This window comes from Scyliorhinus canicula, chromosome 20, assembly GCF_902713615.1.
Source record: "Scyliorhinus canicula chromosome 20, sScyCan1.1, whole genome shotgun sequence".
In the NCBI taxonomy this organism is placed as follows: Eukaryota; Metazoa; Chordata; class Chondrichthyes; order Carcharhiniformes; family Scyliorhinidae; genus Scyliorhinus; species Scyliorhinus canicula.
This window is the reverse complement of record NC_052165.1, coordinates 51,108,222-51,120,543: the sequence shown is the minus strand read 5'-3', so window position 1 is coordinate 51,120,543 and position 12,322 is coordinate 51,108,222. Positions and strand designations below refer to the sequence as shown.

General features: G+C 50.6%; 1 protein-coding gene across 2 annotated transcripts in view; it reads left to right on the top strand.

The window, feature by feature from the left end:
* Window positions 1-12,082, top strand: part of LOC119955096 (cystine/glutamate transporter-like) — an 83,988-nt gene extending 71,906 nt beyond the window's left edge. The window contains exons 10-11 of one of the 2 annotated variants that reach the window (XM_038780968.1): window positions 5,139-5,316; window positions 9,254-12,082. In XM_038780968.1, coding sequence (XP_038636896.1) covers window positions 5,139-5,316; window positions 9,254-9,318 — 243 coding nt within the window. In that variant the 3' untranslated portion in view covers window positions 9,319-12,082. The remainder of the gene's footprint in view (window positions 1-5,138; window positions 5,317-9,253) is intronic. The other variant, XM_038780967.1, reaches the window with a different exon arrangement.
* The last annotated feature ends 240 nt before the right edge of the window (window positions 12,083-12,322 follow it).

Sequence of the window (12,322 nt, the reverse complement as noted above, 5' to 3'; positions counted from 1 at the left end):
TCAGCCTCCACATTGTTGGAGGAGGTATTGACGGCAAGGGAAATGGAAAGGAGGGTGGTGTCGGCGATCTATGGGAGGATTCTGGGGGAGGACAAGGTATTATTGGAGGGGATTAAAGCAAAGTGGGAGGAAGAGTTGGGGGTGCGTATGAAGGACGGGCTATGATGTGAGGTGCTCCGGCGGGTGAATGCCTCAACCTTGTGCGCGAGGTTGGGGCTGATACAGCTGAAGGTAGTATATAGGCCGCAGCTCACGAGGGTGAGGTTGAGCCGACTGTTTGAGGAGATGGAGGATGTCTGTGAGCGCTGTGGGAGCAGCCCCGCAAACCATGTTCACATGTTTGCTCCTGCCCGAAACTGGAGGGGTATTGGAGGGAGGTCTTTAAGGTCATCTCGGGGGTGGTTCAAACCATGGCCCCTAAAAGCCATATTCGGGTTGTCAGACCAGCCCGGGCTGCAGGTGGGAGCGGCAGGGGCAGATGTCTTAGCCTTCGTCTTGCTGATTGCCCGAAGGCGGGTCCTGCTGGGGTGGAGGCCAGCTTCTCCGCCCTGTGCCTCGGCGTGGCGGGGGGCCCTCTGGGGTGGAGGCCAGCTTCTCCGCCCTGTGCCTCGGCGTGGCGGGGGGGGACCTGCTGGGGGGGCGGTCAGCTTCTCCGCCCTGTGCCTCGGCGTGGCGGGGGGGACCTGCTGGGGTGGAGGTCAGCTTCTCCGCCCTGTGCCTCGGCGTGGCGGGGGGACCTGCTGGGGTGGAGGTCAGCTTCTCCGCCCTATGCCTCGGCGTGGCGGGGGGTCCTGCTGGGGTGGAGGTCAGCTTCTCCGCCCTGTGCCTCGGCGTGGCGGGGGGGGGACCTGCTGGGGTGGAGGTCAGCTTCTCCGCCCTGTGCCTCGGCGTGGCGGGGGGGGGACCTGCTGGGGTGGAGGTCAGCTTCTCTGCCCTGTGCCTTGGCGAGGCGGGGGGTCCTGCTGGGGTGGAGGTCAGCTTCTCTGCCCTGTGCCTTGGCGAGGCGGGGGGTCCTGCTGGGGTGGAGGTCAGCTTCTCCGTCCTGTGCCTTGGCGAGGCGGGGGGGGGACCTGCTGGGGTGGAGGTCAGCTTCTCCGCCCTGTGCCTCGGCGTGGCGGGGGGTCCTGCTGGGGTGGAGGTCAGCTTCTCCGCCCTGTGCCTCGGCGTGGCGGGGGTGGGGGGGGGGTCCTGCTGGGGTGGAGGTCAGCTTCTCCGCCCTGTGCCTCGGCGTGGCGGGGGGTCCTGCTGGGGTGGCGGCCAGCTTCTCCGCCCTGTGCCTTGGCGTGGCGGGGGGTCCTGCTGGGGTGGAGGTCAGCTTCTCCGCCCTGTGCCTCGGCGTGGCGGGGGGTCCTGCTGGGGTGGCGGCCAGCTTCTCCGCCCTATGCCTTGGCGAGGCGGGGGGTCCTGCTGGGGTGGAGGTCAGCTTCTCCGCCCTGTGCCTCGGCGTGGCGGGGGGGGGACCTGCTGGGGTGGAGGTCAGCTTCTCTGCCCTGTGCCTTGGCGAGGCGGGGGGTCCTGCTGGGGTGGAGGTCAGCTTCTCTGCCCTGTGCCTTGGCGAGGCGGGGGGGTCCTGCTGGGGTGGGGGTCAGCTTCTCCGTCCTGTGCCTTGGCGAGGCGGGGGGGGGACCTGCTGGGGTGGAGGTCAGCTTCTCCGCCCTGTGCCTCGGCGTGGCGGGGGGTCCTGCTGGGGTGGAGGTCAGCTTCTCCGCCCTGTGCCTCGGCGTGGCGGGGGTGGGGGGGGGGGGGTCCTGCTGGGGTGGAGGTCAGCTTCTCCGCCCTGCCTTGGCGAGGCGGGGGGACCTGCTGGGGTGGAGGTCAGCTTCTCCGTCCTGTGCCTCGGCGTGGCGGGGGGACCTGCTGGGGTGGAGGTCAGCTTCTCCGCCCTGTGCCTTGGCGAGGCGGGGGGTCCTGCTGGGGTGGCGGTCAGCTTCTCCGCCCTGTGCCTCGGCGTGGCGGGGGGGGGACCTGCTGGGGTGGAGGTCAGCTTCTCTGCCCTGTGCCTTGGCGAGGCGGGGGGTCCTGCTGGGGTGGCGGTCAGCTTCTCTGCCCTGTGCCTCAGCGTGCCGGGGGGGGGACCTGCTGGGGTGGAGGTCAGCTTCTCCGCCCTGTGCCTCGGCGTGGCGGGGGGTCCTGCTGGGGTGGCAGCCAGCTTCTCCGCCCTGTGCCTCGGCGTGGCGGGGGGTCCTGCTGGGGTGGAGGTCAGCTTCTCCGCCCTGTGCCTCGGCGTGGCGGGGGGGGGGGGGGGGGGTCCTGCTGGGGTGGCGGTCAGCTTCTCCGTCCTGTGCCTTGGCGAGGCGGGGGGGGGACCTGCTGGGGTGGCAGCCAGCTTCTCCGCCCTGTGCCTCGGCGTGGCGGGGGGGGGTCCTGCTGGGGTGGAGGTCAGCTTCTCCGCCCTGTGCCTCGGCGTGGCGGGGGTGGGGGGGGGGGACCTGCTGGGATGGAGGTCAGCTTCTCCGCCCTGTGCCTCGGCGTGGCGGGGGGACCTGCTGGGGTGGAGGTCAGCTTCTCCGCCCTGTGCCTCGGCGTGCCGGGGGGGGGTGACCTGCTGGGGTGGAGGTCAGCTTCTCCGCCCTGTGCCTCGGCGTGCCGGGGGGGGGTGACCTGCTGGGGTGGAGGTCAGCTTCTCCGCCCTGTGCCTCGGCGTGGCGGGGGGGGGACCTGCTGGGATTTTTGATGCTCGAGAAGGTGAAGTTTGAGTTGAGGGGGAGGGTGGAAGAGTTCTACAATTCATGGGCATTGTTTTTCCTGCCCTATCAATAATTGGATGCCATTGAACATTAGGGTGGGTGGGGGGGGGGGGGGGGGGGGGGGAGAGCTGGGTGGGGAGGGGGAGCGGTTGAGTGTATTGTTTATTGTGTTTGATAAGGTTCCCCACGGTCGGCTATTGCAGAAAATACGGAGGCTGGGGATTGAGGGTGATTTAGAGATGTGGATCAGAAATTGGCTAGTTGAAAGAAGACAGAGAGTGGTAGTTGATGGGAAATGTTCAGAATGGAGTTCAGTTACGAGTGGCGTACCACAAGGATCTGTTCTGGGGCCGTTGCTGTTTGTCATTTTTATAAATGACCTAGAGGAGGGCGCGGAAGGATGGGTGAGTAAATTTGCTGATGACACTAAAGTCGGTGGAGTTGTAGACAGTGCGGAAGGATGTTGCAGGTTACAGAGGGACATAGATAAGCTGCAGAGCTGGGCTGAGAGGTGGCAAATGGAGTTTAATGTGGAGAAGTGTGAGGTGATTCACTTTGGAAAGAATAACAGAAATGCGGAATATTTGGCTAATGGTAAAATTCTTGGTAGTGTGGATGAGCAGAGGGATCTCGGTGTCCATGTACATAGATCCCTGAAAGTTGCCACCCAGGTTGATAGGGTTGTGAAGAAGGCCTATGGTGTGTTGGCCTTTATTGGTAGAGGGATTGAGTTCCGGAGCCATGAGGTCATGTTGCAGTTGTACAAAACTCTAGTACGGCCGCATTTGGAGTATTGCGTACAGTTCTGGTCGCCTCATTATAGGAAGGACGTGGAAGCTTTGGAACGGGTGCAGAGGAGATTTACCAGGATGTTGCCTGGTATGGAGGGAAAATCTTATGAGGAAAGGCTGATGGACTTGAGGTTGTTTTCGTTAGAGAGAAGAAGGTTAAGAGGTGACTTAATAGAGGCATACAAAATGATCAGAGGGTTAGATAGGGTGGACAGCGAGAGACTTCTCCCGTGGATGGAGGTGGCTAGCACGAGGGGACATAGCCTTAAATTGAGGGGTAATAGATATAGGACAGAGGTCAGAGGTGGGTTTTTTACGCAAAGAGTGGTGAGGCCGTGGAATGCCCTACCTGCAACAGTAGTGAACTCGCCAACATTGGGGGCATTTAAAAGTTTATTGGATAAGCATATGGATGATAAGGGCATAGTGTAGGTTAGATGGCCTTTAGATTTTTTCCATGTCGGTGCAACATCGAGGGCCGAAGGGCCTGTACTGCGCTGTATCGTTCTATGTTCTATGTTCTATGTTCTATGTTTACCATGTATGGGATGACCGCGGATTCTCTTTTGGTCTTTCTTGTTTGTATTTGGGATGTAGGGGGAGGTTTGGGTTTGTATGATGAAGGGGTTGCTGGTTGGGGAATTGCTATTGTATTTGTTATGTTTGGTTATCTTTTGTTGGGTGTATATTTGATGAAAAAGTGGAAAATGAGGAGAATAAAAATATTTTTAAAAAGGCCTCTTCCTCTATTCTGTCCCAGCGACTTATCTGTTGAATGCCCTGATCTGGGTCTTGGTTTCCGATCTTTGGGCCATTTCTGCTGCTACTATGTCCCTCGCTGTATCCTACAATAATAAAGCACTATACCCACTGTAACACGGGTGGGATCTCCTCCTTTGCACTGACACCTTCCCTTTTGACAGTGGGAATTGCACCAGGAGCTACCGTGCATAATTAATGAGCGCTCACCCAGGTGGATATGGAAAAGTGAGCAGAAGTCTCACTCAGCTAGAAATCCTCTCCAAAGTGGAGACACTTGCTCCCAAACTCCAGGCTCCTTTTGAGGGTTTTGTTCTCAGATCCTGCAAATTTGAAACATTTCATATTCTCACTCAGTCCCCTCCATCTCATCAGCCAATCCTGTGCTTTCGGAGGAGGGTGGCCATCCTCTCTAAACAGCACTGCTCTCCATTGCTGAACCAACCATCTGCAGCAAGTCACCTAAACTTCATCTCAGAATATGGCAAGTTTCACCACTTTCCACAGAACTACTATAGTGGACGAAACCACCTGAGGTAAAATATGAATGCTACAAAATGTAAATCCAAGCAACAACCGTTAAAAGTTGCTATCTCGCAGTTTTCCCAGTGCCGTTGAATGACACTGTCCATCGTGCTCCCCAAGCATATTCTTCCAATTCATAGACTGAACTAGTTTCACAAAATTGTGCCAGGTAAATCCTTCTTCCCACCAGCACTTGTGTCCATGACATGGTGAATACAGTCTCAATCTTTCTGATCTTGCAGGATCAAGGCTTATGTTATTTTTTAATAAACTAATCAGACTATGTTATGTAACCACAACAGGGGCATTTCATTCCATAGTTCCAGTTAAAAGTAACCGAGAAGTGAGCTAATCAAAAATGTTCTTATCTCCCTAGGTCCCAGTTATCATTCCTGGAATCTTTTCTGTAATGTGCCTCTTCATTGTAGTGACGTCCCTTTACTCCGACCCTATCAACACAGGGATTGGCTGTGCATTAACCCTATCCGGTGTACCTGTCTATTACCTTACGGTATACCGGCCTCAACGACCTGCTTGGTGCAGAAAAGCACTTGGTAAGTACACATGGAAAATCCTACCTCTTTACCTGAATATTCTAGCGCACTCCTTCCTGGGCTCCCACATTCCACCTTCAGTAATCTTGAGGTCATTGCTGTCTTGAATTGACTCCTTGTAAGAAGCAGCGCCTCAATTTCAAGATTCTCTTCCTTGTTTTTCGATCCTTTCATAGGCTCACTTTTCCCTATCTCTGTAATCTCCTCATGCCACATAACCTTCAGAGATATCTCTTCTCCTTTAATTCTGGACTCTTGAGCATCCCAATTTAATCACTTAACCATTAGTGGCTGTGCTTTCAGAAATCAGGACCCTAAGCTCTGGCATTTTCTCCCAACATCTCTCCAACTCTCTACCTTGCTTTCTTCCTTTAAAACACTCCTTAAAACTTACCTTTTTGTCTAAGCTTTTGGTTATTTGCACTAATATCTTCTTATGTGGCTACTTTTTAAAATAACACTCCTGTGAAGTGCCTTGGGATTATATTACATTAAAAGTGCCGGATAAATAGGACAAAACCAAAAGCTAATAAATGACCGGATGAATTTTCATAGTATTTACAGTGCAGAAGGAGGCCATTCGGACCATCGAGTCTACACCGGCCCCTGAAAGAGCACTCTACCAAGGTCCACACCTCCACCCTATCCCCGTAACCCAGCAACCCCACCTAACTTTTGGACACTACAACAGGGCAATTTAGCATGACCAATCTACCTAATCTTTGGACTATGTAATGAAACGGGAGCACCCGGAGGAAACCCACGCAGGCACGGGGAGAACGTGCAGGCTCCGCACAGACAGTGACCCGAGCTGGGAATCGAACTTGGGTGCCCGGCGCTGTGAAGCAACAGTGCTAACAACTGTGTTATCGTGCCGCCCATAGAACAAAGGGAAATGTATGTACTTAATGTTAATATTGTGAGGTTCCTCTTCCAGCTGGAAGCATTGCTTCAAATGAGAAGAATTGGGCTATTGGATGTCAATGTGGCAAATTCATGCTGCCTGAAAGTTTCTAGTGGTTAATTTTAATTAACAAATAATCAAAGCCATGCAAATAGGGCATGATGACCTGCATTGCATAGCTGACTCTTCAGTGAAGGCTCATATTGGGAGATGCGTCTCATACAATTTACCCTTACTTTGAATTAGCTGTAAGACCCTGCAAGTATAAATGGTCATTGTCAGATGGGCATTTGGAATGTACCTTAGATCAGATCCAGAGTTTACACTCATATGCATGGGGCAAGGGTAAGTTCATGTTGATGAAGCCATACCTTGGATAAGACTGCAAAAGAAACCATAGGATGAGAAGCCATTTCCATTTTCTACCAAAGAAAACAGGTATTTTATTTCCACAGGGACAGTCTGTATATGTATTTATTTATTTTTTTATAAATTTAGATTAGCCAATTATTTTTTCCAATTAAGGGGCAATTTAGCGTGGCCAATCCACCTACTCTGCACATTTTTGGGTTGTGGGGGCGAAACCCACGCAGACACGGGGAGAATGTGCAAACTCCACACGGACAGTGACCCAGAGCCGGGATCGAACCTGGGACCTCAGCGCCGTAATAATCTGTATATGTATAAGCAAAGAGCTCCTTTGCTGTGTTCTGTCTCATACATAGAGATTGTTTTCTCTCACCAGCACCCACACCCCAGTGATTTCATTTTAGAATTTCAAGTGAACCAATTGTCCATTCAGAGTGGGTCTTTTCATAGCAAATACCAAAAATCTCCACAGTAAAACTAATGTCGTTCCTCCTTGATTTATTAAATATCTCTGCAACAGTACTCATGTTACTAAACATTCTCCTTAATTAAATATGTTTAAATTTAGTAATTTTACGTGGAATCGTATTTTACAAATAACACCTGTACTACCAATATATCAGTGCCTCCCCGGGTCACTGTCCATGTGGAGTTTGCACATTCTCCATGTGTCTGTGTGGGTCTCACCCCCCACAACCCAAAAGATGTGCAGGGTAGGTGGATTGGCCACGTTAAATTGCCTAAAACAAATTTAACAAGGCATGATAGGATGTGATCTGCCCAGCAATAGGTAAAAATCTGCTTAGCGACAGCAGTAGCCAGCATTCAAAATGCATGATGAGATTAGCAGGCATCTAGACCTAATCATGTGTAAATTGCCCTATTAGTAGAATCAGGAGAAGACAGGGCTGTTAAAATAAAAGCAAATTACTGCGGATGCTGGAATCTGAAACGAAAGGGAAAATACTGGGAAATTTCAGCAAGTCTGGCAGTATCTGTAGGGAGAGAAAAGAGCTAACGTTTCGAGACCAATGACTCTTTGTCAAAGCTAACAGGGAGAGAAAGTGGGAAATATTTATACTGTGGAGTGAGAATGAAAGATGGGTCATAGCCACAGAAACCCATGGAAAACCGGGTGCTAATGGCCACAGATACCAAGGGGAAAGAATGGCAGTCCCCAGAGAGGACAAAAGATGTGAAAGGTCAAACAGCAGGGAAACTAACATCAGAGGATGAACTGTGGGTGGGGGGAGGGGAAGGGGGAAGCAAAGAAGAGAAAGGTACAGGAAAGGTGGAAAAGATTGGGGGGGGGGGAATTAAATGTATATTAAGAAAGAAAGAAATGGTAAAAGACAGTTAAAATGAAATGAAAACAAATGGGTCGAGGTGGGGCTGATCATCTGAAGTTGTTGAATTCGATGTTCAGGCCGGAAGGCTGTAGTGTGCCTAACCGGAAGATGAGATATTGTTCCTCCAGTTTACATTGCGCTTCACTGGAACATTGCAGCAAGCCAAGAACAGACATGTGGGCATGGGAGCGGGGTCTTTTGTTAAAATGGCAGGCAACAGGAAGGTCAGGTTCCTGAATGCTCACAGACCGAAGATGCTCAGCAAAGCGATCACCCAGTCTGCATTTGGTCTCTCCGATATAGAGGAGACCACATTGGGAGCAGCGAATGCAGTAGACCAGATTGTAAGAGGTGCAAGTGACACACTGCTTAACCTGGAATGAGTGTTTTGGGCCTGGAATGTTAAGCATGGAAGAGGTAAAGGGGCAGGTGTTACACCTTCTGCGATTGCATGGGAAGGTGCCATGGGTGATGGGAGAGGTACTGGGTATGGTGGATGAGTGGACTAGATTGTCTCGGAGGGAACGGTCTCTGCGGAATGCTGACAGAGGGAGTGAAGGGAAGATGTGTTTGGTGGTGGCATCCCGCTGGAGTTGGCGAAAATGGCGGAGGATTATGCTTTGCATACGGAGGCTGGTGGGATGAAATGTGAGAACGAGGGACTCTATCCTTGTTCTGGGAGGGAGTGGAGGGGGCAAGGGTAGTGGCGCGGGAGATGGAACGCACACTGTTGAGAGCCCTGTCCACAACTGAAGATGGGAAATCACGGTCAAGGAAGAAGGAACACATTTTCGAAGCGCCATTTTGGAAAGTGGCATCGTCGGAACAAATGTGACAGAGGCGAAGGAGTTGAGAGAAAGGGATGGAGTCCTTACAGGTGAGACAGGGCTGCTAGTCCAGTGTCAAACCATTAACCTTCCATAAATCTGCAATCTATGAGATAATCATTTAATGGAGTAATTTGGTCCATTATGAAATGAAATGAATGAAAATCGCTTATTGTCACGAGTAGGCTTCAATGAAGTTACTGTGAAAAGTCCCTAGTCGCCACATTCCGGCGCCTGTCCGGGGAGGCTGGTACGGGAATCGAACCGTGCTGCTGGCCTGCTTGGTCTGCTTTAAAAGCCAGCGATTTAGCCTTGTGAGCTAAACCAGCCCCTGATTATTATTCCTTTTTATGGTTACACACATGGGAAGAATCACAATTAACTTTAGCATTCTGCTGTTTATCAGGTGAGATTGTTTTAAATATGTTTTAATGCCTTTGACGTGCAGTTGTGCACTAATATTAGAGTGTGTCTGCTTGCTCTTTCAGATCTTTTCACTGTCAAACTGCAGATTTTAATGGAAGTGGTGCAACAGGAGATTGTGACCTACTGAGAAAATGACAGAGGGAACTTGAATCCTTCTGCACATTCATCATGGAATGATTACAAGGGAGCATCCATAAAGCAGACGTTCTGAGTGACAGGACATGATCAGTGTGTGAGAACTGCACTCTCACTTACCCTGTTACGTGAAATAGTTATGTAAGAAATGTTGTTGTTAGATCACGAGTTCACTTCTTTCATGACTAATTCTCTAAATTGTACAATAAGAATACAGGTGCTTAGAAAATAAGGCTTAGTTGTCAATGATGAAAAATTTTGAAACATGGGGTTCAACAAGTCTGAAAGTATTAAAGAAAGAAAAACATGCAATGTTACAAAGATAAATGTTCTTTAGAATTGTCAGATATAGCATTTTGCTGTGAAGTACAGTGATTGTTGATATGAATGCAAACTGATAAACTGGTTGATAATAGTTGCTGGCTCAAAAATTGAGGCGGCAATTTACTTAGAATCATAGAATGGTTACAGCACAAACGGGGGGGCCATTCTCCCTGTCATGTCCATGCTAGCCCTCAGCTGCAAGAGCAGTTAGTTCCACTTCCTGTCATTTCCGTGTAGGCCCTGCAAATACTTTCTCCTCGGATAGCTATCCAATTCTCTTTTAAAGGTCTCAAATTGAATCTGCCACCATCACACTCTCAGGTAGTGCTTTGCAGATTCTAACCACTCAGTGGGAAAAAACAATTTTGTCATGTCACTCTGTTTGTTTCCTAATCGCCTTAAATCTGTGTCCTCAATCCTTCTGCCAATGGAAACAGTTCAACTCTATCTACTCTGCATCCTCATGATTTTGAAAATCTCTATCAAAATTCCTCTTAATCTTCCCTTCTCCACAGGGAACAGCCCTACCTTCTCCAATCTATCCAATGGAAATTCCTCGTCCCTGGAACTATTCTCATGAAACATTTCTGCACCCTCTCTAATACATTCACATCCTTCCTGAAATGTGGCCCCCAGATTTACTAGGGGGGAATGGTAGCATAGCAGTAATATCGCTGGATTAGTAATCCCGAGGCCCAGCCTGCTGCTCTGGGCGCATGGGGAAAAACGAACATCTTCACACTTCTCTGCTTTAAGTGTCTGTCCATCCCATCAGCCGGGCTATTCTTTTTGAATGTCATTGTCCTCCTCCTCGCATTTCATAATACTTTCAAGTTTTGTGCCATCTACAAATTTTGAAATGAAAATGAAAATGAAAATCGCTTATTGTCACGAGTAGGCTTCAATGAAGTTACTGTGAAAAGCCCCTAGTCGCCACATTCCGGCGCCTGTCCGGGGAGGCTGGTACGGGAATCGAACCGTGCTGCTGGCCTGCTTGGTCTGCTTTAAAAGTCAGCGATTTAGCCCAGTGAGCTAAACCCGCCCCTATATTGTGCCTTATACACCGCAGTCTAAGTCATGCGACCTTTGGCGAACCGCAAGGAAACCGCAAATCTCTATTTCCTAGCACACAGCTAGTTTCATATTTAATGGGGGTTCTCCAGTCCCTGCCATCCCACCCCAATGAAAAAGCCAGGAACGAGCTCGTCCCCAATTTGGGGGCTCATGCTACAGGTAGTTAACACTCGGTAGGGTGTTATTTGCCTTGAGGTGAAACTTGTGCCCCCCCATCCGAGCAGAATGGTTTGAATTGGGCATTCAGACCCAGCCGTGCTACCAGGAGGAATGGTGTTCACAGGTGGGACTGCATCAGTCTCCAACACCAAGGATCGGGAGGTGGAATGGCAGGGGGGCGGGGGGAATGCTGCCAGGTAACAGTGAAGATGGGGATGAATGTGGTGGGTGGCTGGTGTAGACAAGTCAGTAGGGAGGGGCACTGAGGTGAGGGGAAGTAATAAAGACCTGCAGGGGCAGTAAGCAGTAACCCCACTCCCCACCCCCACTTTGGCACTACCAGCTCTCACAGAGAAAGCGACCAAGTTGGACACTTGGGGCAGAATCATCTACTGCTGTTGGGAGCAGGAAGAAACTTAATTGCACAGGAGGACAAATTTCACAATCCCAACAGCAGAATTAACTTTTGCACTTAAGTTCCCAGAACTTTAAAGGCGGATCGAGCTTACCGGTGGCAAGCATTGGGAAGCTCTTTTGCATCATTAACACATTGAACATGCTCATTATAAGACCATCACAATAGAATTTAGTTTTCGCTCCAATTACGTTATCCATGAGTGAGAAATACGTGCCTTCAGATTCATGACTGTACATGGGTGTCATGCACCAGGCGAGGTAGTCCTCTTCTTGGAGTAAGTAGCTGCTATCCTGCCCTCTTTCAGGACCAGTTCTCTTTGGCAGGCTGTGATTGAGTTCGGCTGGTAGTTGTTCAAGGTGCACATTGTGTGACCAAGGGGAGGAGGATTGGATCAACAGGGCAAGGGTCAATGAGGCAGGGTCATTGGGAAAGGATGGAACTGGGCCAGGTAAAGGTGCAAGTTTCAGCAGGGCAGGGTGGGAGGGTATCCGAGCAAAGAAGCCAGACTGTCTGGTGAATTATTAAAGGGTAAGCATGTTATGAATGCGTTTGTTCTGTTGTTAGGTGATGGAGGGGCTTACTGGACAGTGAGCATGGGAAAGAAATTAGTCTATGAGGTGATTCACTGATGTCCAGGGTTAAGTTTTGAGGGTTTGAATGAAGGTACTGGGAAGCAGAGGAGACAGTGACAGCGAGGAGGTGGGTGATGTTGTTTCTGGTATGTTGGTAGTTGCAGAGTTTTAGGTGGGTACTGGATGGTGGACGGTTGAAGGGGGGGGGGGGGGGGATTAGAGTCTGGAGGGACATGGGAACATTGATGGTTATGGACTTAGAGGGGAGATCAAGCATTTCAGAAAAAAAAAAATCAAGGGAAACAGGGGGAGGAATGAGAATCTGCTATTGGTGAAAGATGATGGGGTGAACTTGGTGGGTGATAGAAGTTGCAATGGAAGGTGTTGGAGCATCTTTGAAAAGTAATGGCCGACTAAAAGGGCAACCCAAGAACCATGAATCAACAGGA